Source organism: Dichomitus squalens, assembly GCF_000275845.1.
Source record: "Dichomitus squalens LYAD-421 SS1 unplaced genomic scaffold DICSQscaffold_10, whole genome shotgun sequence".
NCBI classification, from domain to species: Eukaryota; Fungi; Basidiomycota; class Agaricomycetes; order Polyporales; family Polyporaceae; genus Dichomitus; species Dichomitus squalens.
The window spans coordinates 722,143-735,154 of record NW_006766892.1 but is presented as its reverse complement, the minus strand read 5'-3'; the positions used below and the strand labels follow the sequence as shown (position 1 = coordinate 735,154).

The window sequence follows — 13,012 nt, the reverse complement described above, 5'->3', positions numbered from 1 at the left end:
CATTCGTAACCGAGTCCGATGGATCTCCGCAACCACGCCAAGGGCGCCCTCATATATACTGATACCCCGCGAGTATCTAGAGATGCTTGCTCCTCTCCCAGCCTCTTCTTGTGCCGAGTGAGCTACGGGTATGGCGTCCGCCGCTAAGTGCGTCTGCGTCGATCGACGTCGAGTAGACAGGGAACTGACTATGACTCGTGCGGTTCAGCGGGCCTGGTCTGCCTCGTATCTTCCTCCCCAGCGGGCGAACTCCAATCAAGTACGTCTCGATATGCCTACGAAGACTACCTGTGGTCGATATCGAAGCTGGTTTTACTCCTGCAGGCCAGAGTTCCCGAATGGACTTCCCCCGCTACCTGACATACAGTCCGAGCAGCTGCGCTTGCAGGTGTTCACCCATCGCAGCTTCTTTGCGCGCCCAACCCATATCTTTGAGGACATGCCAGATGACCCCAGTCCGGACAACGAGATGTGGGCACCCCTACTCCTCTTGCGCCGTGTAGCCTCGAAGTCTCCTGACGTCCGATCTGACCATAGGCTTGAGCATCTCGGGGATACTGTACTTAATTTGGTTGTGACAGGGCTGTTGAGAGAAGTCTACCCATGCTTGCGGGTGGGGCCCTCTACGGTGAGCGAGTGGTCCTTTGGCCTCCACCGTGCCCCTACTAACACCACCGTCCCGTTCAGAAAATACGCGCTCTAATCGTTGGGAACCCCACCCTTGCCTCGATGTGAGCATCTCCGTTGTGAGATCACCATCGACACGTAGTCTGAGCACCATTCTCTTAGCTCTGTCCAGTATCGTCTGCCTGAGAGGTTACGCATGCACCCTGCGCAGGCGATCACGCTGCAAGCGTCCACAAACATTCAAGGTATGAGGACAGGCACTGTTTGCCTTCAGGCTAGCACTCACAATCGTTTCCAGCTGATCTTTTCGAGGTAACGTGCACCTCGAACGAAGACGAGACGACAAACTAACTCGCGCTGTAGTCTTTCGTAGGCGGCGTGTACCTTGACCGTGGTCTTGAAGTCACGAAGACCTGGCTGCACCCGCTCTTCCGTCCCTACATTGTCGAAGCGTACCGCATCGTCCGCGTGCAGCACGGCCTTCCCCCGGATCCCGACCCTCCCTACCCCCTCCTCCACTCTGCCTACCGCCATGTCTCCCTAACCCCGCCTATGCGCGGCTCTGGCGTCGCGACCCCGGACAACAGCGGGATCCCAGCGTCGTCCTGGTCTATCCCGCCGCCTCCGCGCATCCCGGGGAACGTCGGCCACCTCTCGCTGTTCAACCAGCACATGCAGCAGCAGGGCAAGTTCGTCGAGTGGGTGTACACGGACAGCGAGGGCGAGGGGACGAAGACGACGCCCATCTGGGTCGTCCGCGCCATGTGCGAGGGCGAGTGCCTCGGGCGCGGGCGCGGGAGCACGAAGAAAGCCGCGCGGAACGAGGCCGCGAAGGAGGGGCTCGTGCACCTCGGCATATACATTTCGTGAGTCCTTCCCAAGCAACGCAAGGAAAGGGGACGGATGGCTGACTGGAAATCGGACTGGATGCGAAGGCAGCCGGAAGGGTTCTACGCGGCTGCCTGAGCCTTGGCACCTTGTCTCCAGACTCGCGCTGGATGCACGCAGCAGACGAAGCTGGTCATCCCGCTCAGGTGTGAAGTCAATGTGCGAGGGTTATCTTAGACGGACGTTCATACCCAGGACTCGGACGGATGGAATGCTGACCGCAGGGAAATGGATTCTAGCGTGTCATCGCTTGCTTTTGCTGTGTTTTCGTCATGCTCGCTGATTGCTTTCAGTTACTTGTGTTTTTCTGTTGCTTCTTTGTGGTGCATATGTGCTATGATCTACGTGCCTTGTGTCTTATATATTGGATATGCAAGATCAAATGCTGAATGGGGATTACTATTATGAATACAATACGGAGAAGCAAGCGGAAATGTACTTTTCGCTTCATGGACACTAGAGGACTCGTCTTGTTCCTGAACTTGTTGACCCCAGCTTCCCAACGTTGTCTACTGGAGGTGCGCTCCAGACCAGAGTGCCTGTTCGGGGATCCAGGAGGCTGGGGAACCGACCTTCGAGAAGTGGTGGTAGGATGCCCCGTCTTGTCCCCACGCTGAGGGGTGATATCGAAGGTGACACGACAGTAGGTGCTGCCGGGGCAGGGACAGCAATCGCCTTCGACACCTCCGCCGCTCCTCCCGCCTCTGCCGCCCCATCTTCCGACTTCTGGATCCCAGACCCCGCCATGAGCGCGCGTGCCTCCTCGTCCACGTCTCCGAAGTCGTCCTGCTTCACCGCGCTGATGGAGTATGCCCATACGCCGACAGCGAAGCCGGCGAGTGCGAGACCGGTGATTGCGTTACGGAGCCTGAAGGGCTCGCGCGCGCGTTTCAGGCCCGGGGACATCACCTAGAGCCAGGAACATTTGTCGGGGGATCCGAGACTGCTAGGCAAGTGTAAGACATACATTTTTGGGCCGGTAGGACGCGCGAGCGACCTTCGGGTCAACATATTGGTCCGTCATCCCGTGTAGAGAGCGCAGACGAGTAGGTAGATAGATGAGGGCAGGAGGCAAAGTGGACGACTGGGCAGCCCGACTTCGCGCGCGTCCTTGCTCGTGTCTGGACCACGTGCAAGCATACGGTATGATCCCAAGGATAACTCTTTCCTTGCATTACACTGTCATCCTGCAGTATTGATGCGCTCAACAGAGCCCCCTCTTCACGCTACCGTTTGATGACGGGACCATTGAAAGGATAGCCAGACAGTAGTGCAGGCCACGGAGAGATCCGGGAGAGGTCGGGTAAACCGCATCAAACGCACGCATGGTCTTTCGATTTCACACAACATAGGTTCCTCGTCTAGAGCGTTGAAATTAAGAACGACGAAAGGCTACATTGACATTGCATCTGTGTGCTAGACCAATCATTCACCAGCGGGCTTGCCCTATTGTACATAACAAGCAAGGACGAGAGTTCATGAGCTTATATATCACAAGGAGAAACGAGACAACAGAACCCACCCGGATGAGCCGGTAGATACCGTACGTCGAGCTGAGCATGCCCACCGTGAAGAGGGCGAAGTACGCGTCTGAGGGGAGGCAACGCCATCAAGGGGAGACCAATGGGCGGGGTCAGGACGGGACACTCACTGACGTAGAGCTTCGAGCGAGGCAGACGGTAGTATATGGGCTCGTGTGAGCTCTGAAAGTCAGGTAAACAAGGTTGAACAGACTGTCCCATTCCGCAAGCAAGGATTGCAGACCAAGACTCACCTGCACGAGCTTCTGCTTCTCCACGACACGGTTAGGCTCTTTAGCAATAATCTTAGTGGGTAGACGATTCGCTAGCATTGTAGCAAACCACACTGACTGTTCACAAGAGCATTGAGGACCATTTTGACGCAACGTCGGGGTGAGGAGTAAGGGAGGGGTAAAGGAGCAAGTCAAAGCTGTTGCGCTCGAGTCCGAGCGCGCGAGGCGGAGTCTTAACTTCCGAACCGGCGCGACTCGCCTCGACCGCGTCCGTCATGGCCTCCAACGATCGCGTCCGTGTCCGAGTGCGTATCCCGCCTCCCGTTGCCCTAATGTCTCTCTCATATCCTTCTGACAACAGGGAGTTACAATACATCGTCCTATCATCTATGGAAACACTGCGTGGGTCCTGACTCCGAAAGAGCGGGAGGCGCTCCCTAGCCCCGACCATACGCACCGATGGACGGTTGCCGTACGCAGTGCCGCCTCTGCCCCAGACTCTAATGAGGTGGGAGGAGCGGATGACTTGAGCTATTTCATCAAACGGGTGACGTTCAAGCTGCACGATACGTACCCTAATCCAACTCGAAGTAAGCGCTACTGCGCTACTCCTACCCGTTTGACTCACATGCGTGTGGTAGACGTGGATAAGCCTCCCTTTGAAGTGTCAGAAACAGGGTACGTACCATATCTTTCCCCTTTGGACCTCTCGCACTGAAGAGCTCCATAGGTGGGGTGAGTTCGATATCACCATTCGCATAACCTTCGTCCAAGAGTCCGGCGAGAAGGCCATAACGTTCTACCACCACCTCAAGCTCCACCCTTGGACCACCCCCGAGAGCGGCGAACCTGAGATCCCCACTCTGGAAAACGCCTTGAAGGCGGGTCCCGTGCACTCATGGCAGTACGACGAGATCGTCTTCAACGATCCCTTTCAGTCTTTCCTCAACATCCTCACTGCTCACCCTCCTACCCCGCTCCCCAAGGTCAAGCGGCGACCAGTCCCATACCACATCGCGAATATGGCTTCTCTTGAGGCATCGAAGGGCGGCACGCCAGAGTTCACGCAGGAGATGGAGAAGGAGGAGGCGGAGAGGCTGGATAAGGCGTTGAAGCAGATCGTCGAGGACACCCACAAGTGGCGCAATAAGCTTATTGAGAAGGAGAACGAATCCAACAAGTACAAGAAAGAGCTCGAGGCAGCGCTCCAATCGAAATTGAAGTAAGAATCGTGTATGTGAAATAGCAATACAGTGCGGAACAGGATGTACGAATATGATACAATGCGAGTGATATAGAACAGTTCGTCTGTGAACCTGAAATCATTGGAACGGTGCCCATCCGACATACATTCGTGCCTATGACCCGTAAGTTCCTGTCCGTGTCGTCAAGACACCAACGGTACTCACCAAGTTCCCGGGGTCGGTTGCTTGATGTATGAGAGCTTGGACATGGTTGTTCACCGACAGCTGCTTCCCAGGGCTCGACTTCATGAGTCTGAAGACACCCTGCAGCTTCTCCTCTATCGGGCCCAAAGCATCCTGGGATACGGCGCGCATGTCAGCCACAGCGTGGTTGCGCTCTAGTCGGCGACGCTTCTCTTCCCACTCGACCAGGGGGTCATGAACGAACGCATCCAGAACATTCATGAGACAGTCCTTGTTCTCTCGAAGCAACCGAAGCGTCACTTCGCATGAGATGCGGAAGAAGCCTGCGCGGTTAAACTCAGAGGGAGGTATACGAGTGCGATATCGGTATGACGAACCTTCGACGCCAGTCACTCCGAAACCGTCGACGATATTGTGCGTCAGACGGAACGGCACGATCTCAGGCGTCTCAAGAGCTTGTCCCTTCTCGAACAAGCAATCGAAGTCCACATGGATGACGTCTCCACAGTTTGTATCCAACAGAATGTTCTCGCAGTGACGATCTCCCAAACTGTAGATACCCTCATCAGACCAAACGCAGTGGTATATAGTGACGACTTACCCGAGGATGTATCCCACCATAGACATGACCGCAGCAGTTCGACTGTACGCCGTCCGACTTGCCAGCCATACGGACGGTTCCGAGAATGTCTCGACAAACCATTCGTGCAGGACCGGCGGGAACAATGACAGGACCTCCTCGGTGAAGATCGCGGCAGCCTCCCTGTTGTTCTTCAACTTCATTTTATCGAATGCTACTTTCACGTCGTTGCCCTGTCCGCGTCAGGAGAACATCTACGAATATATCGGGAGCACAACATACCCACAGTTGCCTTCCTCGACGGGCATAGAGGGTCTGAAGAATAGGACGAATAGGTACCGTGTTGGGGACCCATTGGATCAAACCACACTCTTCGTTCAGGGACACGACACCATAAGTGCGGATATCTGGTAGCCGCACGGATTGAGTACATGTCTATTCAACAGGACCACGCACTTACTGAGCTGTCTGCGACGTGACGCAGAATCTTTCCTCAAGAGTTTGTTGAGAATGGCGTTGAAGTCCATCAATCGACCATCCTTCCGCAGGTCATCCTTCTTGCCTAAGAAGGTGTAAACCTGCCCGTTGCTTCCCATGATGGACATCTTCTTGGGTTTGGCTAACGAGGTCATGACCTCGACCTCGTCAAAAAAGGCTGCACAAGGCCGTCACTATCTGAGGCAAGAGTGTCGAGGGAGATCACTCACATGCGAACGTTGGGGCGTCGATGGGAAACGGCTGATGTGTACTCTCCGATGCTGAGAGAGGTGGAAGATTCGCCGTTAGGGACTCCTGCAAAGGTATCAGTATCTCCTTCGCAGCTGCTGTATTGTCTATCATCTTCTTCAGTGCCGGGAAGTCTTTGAGCATATTGAGTACTTTGGCCTCCTTTGGGGGCTTGTGACAGAACTTCAGAAGCTCATCAGTCATCTTGGCCATCGCCGTAACCATGCTACCAGTGTTGTTCCTATTCTGATTCTAAAGTCCGCGTGAGTGCACATTATTGCAGAGATTCATAAGGGTACCTACTCGTAGCTTGGACAGGATCTGCTTGCTTCTCGTAGCGCGTTGTGGAGTGGTAGATTTGGCCACTGCCGTGAAGAGCCACAGCGCCTGCCTCGGATACTCTGCAATGACATACGAGAGCAAATAGGCGAGTACTTCATATGCCCTCTCATTCCTCATGCCAATCCGAGATACGATCTGAGGAAAAGCGGTATACCACTGGAATCTTTTAAGCAAAGCCTTCAGGACGGGAAACAGGCAAAGACAGCTCCCACCTTGTATACTGGGGCTAGTTTGATTGTGCGAGACACTTCTGCATTGATCTTGGAGAAGATGTCGTTTGCCGCCCGCTCAGGATCCTCAGCCATATCGAGCCAGATGGTAAGTACGCGAGGTAAGGTTTGATAGATATACTTCGACCCATATCTGATCGCGCGAGTAAAGCATCGGACTGTCTGCAGATTCATTTTCATGCCGCTGAACAGGTTGTCAGAATTGGCCAGGTTGAAGATGTTCCCGCCACTGACCGATTCCTCTTATCTGTAGGAGAGAGTGCCTTGAAGCATTCATCATGAAATTGTCCGAGGTGGAATTGTCCACTCTCCCATCTGCCGCTTGTGAGTATACGGTTTGCATACGCTTGAGCTGATGGACGAACTTGGGCAACATCTCCGCTCCTACTAGGAATTCCTTGTGAACCTTAGAATCCTCGTATCGGTCGGAGTCTGCCATCCAACGGGCCTGAAGGATGTGAGCCTTTGATTGAAGGTGAGATGAGCTTCGATTTCTCACTGCATATCATACTGCCGGAAACCTACCTTAGCCCTCAGCGCCTTTGTCTCGCCCGGGAATAGGCGAACTGGAGGAGCAGCTTCAGTCAGGTCAATGACTTCGTTGTCAGGGGATGGCTCATGCGCCTCGTTTCCCAACAACTTCATGGCATTCTCTAGTTCCTGTAGCGCCCGCAGAGGTTCTCCCCTCATCCTAACGAGCCTCGCGCTTTCAATGAAAGAGAAAGGCGTATTGCATCTCTGAGCTTGCAGTATTGCACTATAGGCCGTCTGAGAATGACCAGCTTTCCTCGCGATTTTGGCACTGTCGAGCCAAAGCTTTCCGGTAGCTCGCTTCGCTTCCTCGACCTGCGACACGCTGAACAGATTCATGAAGACGTCATCTCGAATTGATACACTACCCGCTCACCTCAAATTGAAAGCTGTCCTTCGCATATTCAGGATGGGCTCTCGAATGCGGAACGATGGGAGTGTAGAGTCGAAGCGAGTGGCGAGGCGTTGCAGCAGGCTCTCGAAGCTCCAATTCACGATTCGAATAGCCGCGGGTACTTCGCCGGATTGATCGCGGAGGACTTGGTTTATAACTTCGAGCTCATGGATGAGATGTAAGTCCAACACGGCGTCATACGAACGTCGATAACCAGTCGGCCCAGATGCCGTTATAGATGCTCCTAAAGCTTCGCGGGCCGCAGAGAGCGATCCTGCGATGGCTGCTTCATTCCCAGACCGCATCGCAAGCAAGACATGTGCCATCAGGACAAGAGGAGGCCGGGCGTCGGTCTGCGAGACGAGATTCTGTACTTCTTCCCAATGCCCCACCATCCATTCACTCTCGACTTGATAGCCGACTAGCTGAGGTCCCCACTCAGGGTTCCTAATCAGTACGCCCTTGACGTGGGTACGCAATGAGTCTGTGAAGGTGCTAGGTCAGTTCGCGACTCCTTGCGAAACCCGTGCGTACATGCCGTAATGCCCAAGGTTCCTGAGACACCTCAGTAGCCCAAGATGGTAGTCCAAATTCTCAGGTTCATGCTGGAGGCGGACCTCCCAACAACTTTGAGCGGAAGTCCAGCGGCCGGTACTCTCGTGTTGACGGATCTGATGCTCCAAGGACGGGGAGAGGATCATCGTCGAGACACCCTCCATACCGTCCGGCTCATTGAGGTGAGCGTACATCTCGTGCAGCCGCTCGTAGTGATCTTGCAGCTCAGGGGCTGAGGTATGACGTTCACGTAGGGTCATGATCTGCTGTTCGAGATTCATGAGAGACCTCGCGTAGGCCTTGCATTGGAACGCCGCCTTTGCCATGAGTCCTTGATCCACGCTGGCCAGGACAGAGTCCACGCGCAGCAGGGCTTCCTCGATATCTGGATTCGTCAGAGACCCGGAGGCACTTGAAGTTCGTGATGAGCGCTTCGCTTCCGCCTTCTGCTTTGCAATGTCCTGGCGAACAATGCGAATCCATTTGCTGAGATGGTCAAGCAACATGAACACAGTCTTATAGGTGCATCAGCATCTGGACCCCTTCTGGCAAAAGGGCAGTGTGACCATACCTGAGCGCTAAGCAACTTCTTATCCGGCGTAGAGGAACTGTTCACATCTACCTGGTCGGCGAGCACAGAGAGCAGTTCGGTGCGGATTGCCTGGGTAGCATCTTCGTCGCCAGAAGCGAGGACCGTGAGAACGAGGTGTGGCAGCAGGTGGTGAGCGACGCCAACGTCTTTGTTGCGAACAACAGGAGTGAACACCTGGAAGATCCGCTTTGCAACATCGTGCTTGACCTTGTAGATCAGATCGCTAGTCCAGGCTTGCACCCATTGTCGATATGTCGAGTGGTTAGGGTAGATCGGATACGCCTGCAGGACAATCCTCGAGTATGTGAGATTGAATCGCGATTCCAGTAACGGGGTGACTGTCTCGAGAACCGTCTTCGGCAGGCTGTTCCAGCGGTGCCGCACTTTCATTGGGATGGAACCTGACCCCGATCCAGGATTCACTAATGCGGGAGTAAACTTGCAGAATCTCAACAGTTCCTGGATCGCGTAACCGAGGTAGCTCTGGTACTTGATGTCGCTCGTCGACCGGAATGCACCCACTAGAAGATCCTGGATGAGGTGGAGCGCGAAAGTCATCGCTTCGCCTTCGTCCGCAAAGTTGCTTGTCATGATCATGCGGTTGTCGTGGACGCGTAGCTCGAACCTGTCAGGATCGATAGCGCCGACAATTCCAATGCATTCGAACGCGAGCGTGTGGAGAGCCTCAGTTCCGTCTCCATCCCGGCAAGCCGCCCTATACAGAGCGAAAACGAGATGACCGGCGAGAGGATCGAAGACGTCGCCATTCGTCAGCGATCGGACGTGGTCTTCGCCGCCACCCAACAACCAGGCCTTGAGCTCTATCGCTGAGCGCACCGCCACAGTGAGGCTATCGCTGTCCAGACGCTCCAACAGGATGCTGAGGCGCTCCGACGGAGACCAGTACTTGCGCGACTCTGCGAGATGTTTGGATAGCGCATGCAGTTCTGGTACGGAGCTGAGGTCAGCAACCTCCGCTAATCGCGAGCCCAGTGCGGCGCCCCTTTCTACAATCATGAAGCGAAGGCATTCTCGTGCCAACTCGCGGCCATTTTCAGAGAAAGAGGGCCATGAAGCAACCAAAGATGCGCTCGTGGGTCCGACGTGCGACCCAATGTCCGCCGGATTCAGGGTCGAGATGAAGGAACACCAACTCGACAACGCTGCTTCGGAGAACTGAGGTACAACCACCATCGTCTGCAGCGAGGCCATGATCTACGCATAATGTATCAGAGCGGCTCAAGATGGAAGTGGAATTGAATTCTGAACCTGAGGAGCGACGTTCGCGATCGTCGGACCGACGAGCTTGGCAAACTCTCCAAGACTTCGGAGAATCTTCTGCTTGGTCTCAATCGACTGTCTGCCATGGACCTCCTGCAACATATCGTTGAGTGTTGAGATGACGCCGAGCATGTGTTCCTTGAAGAACGCCTCGATTTCCTGCCTGGTCCCCGAAGCCTCAGATCCTGGAGCACCCAATAGCCGAACGAGCTTGCGTAACCCCTGATGTGCCTGCTTGGTGTCAGCAACTTGAGCTAACATGAGCAGGTTATCTTGTAACATACCGCTTCCACAGTGTCAGGATTCTCATCCCCCAGGCACACCACGATTTCTCCCAGGAGGTTAATGAGACAACTCCGGGCAACGCTCGCGATGTCAATCGCTGTGGGGTCCTGCGCATTCTCCCGCAGTACCCCCAGAATGAACTGTAAACCCCTGTTAGTTTGACCAATTCCGGTCAACATGAACGAGTGCGAGAGAATCCAGTGCGCCCCATCCAGCACAAGTAACGCAATGTTGTGCTTCCTGACGATCGCAGCGACCGCTTCGAGCACTTTGGCCTGGCCATCGGCGAAGAGAGGGGGGAGCGAGTGCTTCAACGTCAGATTCACGAAGTCCTCGAGCGTGACCGAGAGGAGGCGACAGAACTCTGCGATGCCGTCCGGCTCGCTGATCATGCGGCGGACTAGGTACGGAGCGATGCGGTCCAGATAGGGAGATGTGAGACTATAGAGCGATTTCTTGTACTGCCGCGCCAGGGCCTGTAGCTATCATAATGGTCGGATGAGCTAAGTGTAGACATGGGAAGCGACCTCGCATACCTGCAGCGTCGCTGTGCCCTTCAAGATCGGATTGGACTGGCCGATCTGGAAGACCAACGAACACACGCTCTCTCGTAAGGCAGGCCCAGTGCACGACCTTGATCGATACGATCAGTATTGTTCCGACAAGTGGCAAGCCTAACACTCACTTTCCAATGAAGCCTACAGTCACAATGGTGGTTTCGCGAACTCGGTGCTCAGGGTGCCTCAAAAGCGGATTCACCCTCTCGAACAGTCCTACAACAGTGATCTCTCTCTTCTCTTCAAGCCTCTCGAAAAGTCTGACGAGCTCAACGAGGGCACGCCTGCGTAGGAAGTCACTCTATGCGCTACGCCAATGGCAGGTAACGTGCACCTACCCGGCAGCGAGACGGACAGCCCGTTCCTTATCTTTCATACCGCGAGACACGAAGCCACCGAGTTCCTCATATAACCGGTCGTCTCCAATTGAAGTTTGGTGGCGGAATGACTTGGCGAGGGCGTCGTAAACAGCAGCACTGACCCGAGGGTGAATTTTGCGCGACTGGTCGCATTCAAGGATACGGAACGCGACCTTGAGATACACAGCGATGAATGGAACACCGAGCCTAGTCGTGTTCGCATCTGGTTCACACTTGTCCTTGGCGTGAAAAAGAAGGCACGGGAGGTCTCCTAATTTCTTGGCGAGACCTTCGAGGGCGCCAGGTGTTGTATTCCAGACAGGCCTACAAGAATTGGTTAGGAACGCATCTCCATAGCATACAGGCAGTCACTCACTGCTCCTCGAATCGTCTATTGATCTCGTCCAGAGCTCGGCGGATGAAGTCCACGTCGGTCAGGGAATCATCGTCGTCCATCCACTGTAGAACGTGAGGCTCAACAATGGCTTGCACTGCCTCTCGCGCGAGGGCTCTCCGTGATAACGTAGCCTTGTTGAGCACGCCCTCTGGATTCTCCAGGATGACGAGGCGATCGTTCACGGCTTTCAGGAGATTGGCGTAGGAGGGAGGGCTTGTCTCCGTGTTGAGTAACGCATTGACATTACGAAGTGTCTCGTGGTCTAGGGATGGTACAAACAGCATCAAGTACGCTTCGCAAAGCCCCTGGTGTGCATTGGTGAGAAGATCCCGTATATTTACTATGTTTGTCCAGTACTTACCCTCAAACTACCACCTTCTTCTCCCCAGTCTTCCATACTCAAAGCGCGAGCAATGGCATAGAGATCCGCATGGTTACGAGGAGTCATCCCTGATGTCTGTACGCTTGCGGCCAGAGAGGCATCGAGTTTATCCCAATCGGACTCTGGGCCGCTCTCGAGGCGGAACAATAGCAGCCTTGTCCAGTAAGACTCAGCAAGCTCGGGGAAGCCGCTAGACACGTAGAAGGTAGTCAAAGCCAGGCATGTTCTCGTGAGTGCCCGCAGCCTAGAGGTACCGGCAGTCGTACAAGCATAGAGCAGATATTCATAGGCTTTTTGCACGAGCTGGCTAGTCTCTCGTGCGAGATCGCCGACGAACCAATGGTTTGTGGCAGTGGGGGTAAGGGCAATCATGCAGATCTCTAGTGAGGTGCTCAGTACTAAAGGAACGTGCGCCGCACTGGTGATCTTCAATCTAGACGTCTATCTCGTCCGTAAGCCAAACGAAAATCGTCACACTGAGATGGTTAGCAGCCGCACCTGGGATATCTTCGCGAGGTAGTCCACGACGTCGGGATCGACATACAACTCCACATACGCAGGATAAGTGGTTGTTTCGGAGGTCAAAAGCATATCTAACATGCACGTCAGTAGTGAAATTGTGCTATCGGTTGGAGATTCGGGCACACGCACCACTAACTGCTTGCGCACAGCGATCAACAATTGCCCTCATAAGCTGCCGAGACTTCGGACCAATCTCGGGCACAACCTCATCTCCAAGTGCTTGTAGGACTGCAGCTGCAGCTACGCTTGCCTTCGTGTATAGCTCGACGGGGCTCAAGTACCCGGCTTCCGGCGGTGGGTCTACATCTATCCAGAGATCGAGAGTCGTGCAAAGGATAGTGATGCTTGTGAAGAGAGCTTGTGCGAGGGTTTCTTCTCCAGCAAACAAAGAAGGTACCCGCTGCGCAGCGTGAAATATGAGTTGGAGACAGACCTCCGTGAGCTTGATTTGCTCGTGCATCGCATGCCATGGAAGTTCCGTTGCGCCTGGAAGGGCGAGCACTGAGAGGAGACTGGATATTGTCTTGACCCAATCATTCCTCTTGTCCTTCAGCACAAGACCTGGATCTCCAAGGAGCGCGGACATCTGCCCTTGCACCCAGTCGAGGAACTGTGCGGGCTCG

At 54.5% G+C, this 13,012-nt stretch overlaps 5 protein-coding genes across 5 annotated transcripts; 2 read left to right on the top strand and 3 right to left on the bottom strand.

Annotated features, from left to right (window-relative positions):
• The first annotated feature begins 92 nt into the window (after positions 1–92).
• DICSQDRAFT_85204 (ribonuclease III) lies at positions 93–1,900 on the top strand. Its single transcript, XM_007364998.1, has 9 exons — positions 93–147; positions 209–259; positions 325–471; positions 538–628; positions 688–731; positions 790–872; positions 926–939; positions 991–1,493; positions 1,563–1,900. Exons 1-9 carry the CDS (start codon positions 131–133, stop codon positions 1,591–1,593), a joined length of 981 nt encoding a protein of 326 aa, XP_007365060.1. The 5' UTR covers positions 93–130; the 3' UTR covers positions 1,594–1,900.
• Positions 1,861–2,726, bottom strand: DICSQDRAFT_85199 (uncharacterized protein). Its single transcript, XM_007364997.1, has 2 exons — positions 2,483–2,726; positions 1,861–2,424 (listed from the first exon to the last, which is right to left on the bottom strand). The coding sequence occupies exons 1-2, from the start codon at positions 2,537–2,539 to the stop codon at positions 1,972–1,974; spliced, it is 510 nt and encodes a 169-aa protein (XP_007365059.1). The 5' UTR covers positions 2,540–2,726; the 3' UTR covers positions 1,861–1,971.
• Positions 2,727–2,883: 157 nt separating this feature from the next.
• On the bottom strand, positions 2,884–3,428 carry DICSQDRAFT_104800 (uncharacterized protein). The gene is made up of 5 exons (XM_007364996.1): positions 3,387–3,428; positions 3,290–3,327; positions 3,167–3,218; positions 3,038–3,105; positions 2,884–2,961 (listed from the first exon to the last, which is right to left on the bottom strand). Exons 1-5 carry the CDS (start codon positions 3,409–3,411, stop codon positions 2,941–2,943), a joined length of 204 nt encoding a protein of 67 aa, XP_007365058.1. The 5' UTR covers positions 3,412–3,428; the 3' UTR covers positions 2,884–2,940.
• A 115-nt stretch (positions 3,429–3,543) lies between these two features.
• On the top strand, positions 3,544–4,494 carry DICSQDRAFT_169380 (yeats family protein; the record flags this gene model as incomplete). Its single annotated transcript, XM_007364995.1, has 4 exons — positions 3,544–3,573; positions 3,630–3,858; positions 3,910–3,946; positions 3,999–4,494. The coding sequence occupies 4 exons, from the start codon at positions 3,544–3,546 to the stop codon at positions 4,492–4,494; spliced, it is 792 nt and encodes a 263-aa protein (XP_007365057.1).
• Positions 4,495–4,590: 96 nt separating this feature from the next.
• Positions 4,591–11,769, bottom strand: DICSQDRAFT_58492 (uncharacterized protein; the record flags this gene model as incomplete). Its single annotated transcript, XM_007364994.1, has 21 exons — positions 4,591–4,626; positions 4,678–4,979; positions 5,034–5,206; positions 5,258–5,469; positions 5,519–5,643; positions 5,697–5,891; positions 5,944–6,214; positions 6,266–6,460; positions 6,517–6,718; positions 6,769–6,849; positions 6,900–6,997; positions 7,060–7,390; positions 7,442–7,954; positions 7,994–8,529; positions 8,586–9,821; positions 9,876–10,118; positions 10,172–10,654; positions 10,709–10,805; positions 10,858–11,013; positions 11,068–11,412; positions 11,465–11,769. 21 exons carry the CDS (start codon positions 11,767–11,769, stop codon positions 4,591–4,593), a joined length of 6,135 nt encoding a protein of 2,044 aa, XP_007365056.1.
• Between the last annotated feature and the right edge of the window lie 1,243 nt (positions 11,770–13,012).

Excerpts from the sequence above, each read along its gene's own strand:
- DICSQDRAFT_85199 (XM_007364997.1), bottom strand. The coding sequence starts at position 2,539 with ATGACGGACCAATATGTTGACCCGAAGGTCGCTCGCGCGTCCTACCGG. Across the intron at positions 2,425-2,482 it reads CGTCCTACCGGCCCAAAAAT|GTGATGTCCCCGGGCCTGAA; the intron begins GTATGTCTTACA and ends TCCTGGCTCTAG.
- DICSQDRAFT_104800 (XM_007364996.1), bottom strand. The coding sequence starts at position 3,411 with ATGGTCCTCAATGCTCTTGTGAACA. Across the intron at positions 3,106-3,166 it reads TCGCTCGAAGCTCTACGTCA|ACGCGTACTTCGCCCTCTTC; the intron begins GTGAGTGTCCCG and ends GCCTCCCCTCAG. Across the intron at positions 2,962-3,037 it reads GTATCTACCGGCTCATCCGG|GGCAAGCCCGCTGGTGAATG; the intron begins GTGGGTTCTGTT and ends TATGTACAATAG.
- DICSQDRAFT_85204 (XM_007364998.1), top strand. Across the intron at positions 472-537 it reads CCCAGTCCGGACAACGAGAT|GCTTGAGCATCTCGGGGATA; the intron begins GTGGGCACCCCT and ends ATCTGACCATAG. Across the intron at positions 1,494-1,562 it reads CACCTCGGCATATACATTTC|GCAGCCGGAAGGGTTCTACG; the intron begins GTGAGTCCTTCC and ends CTGGATGCGAAG.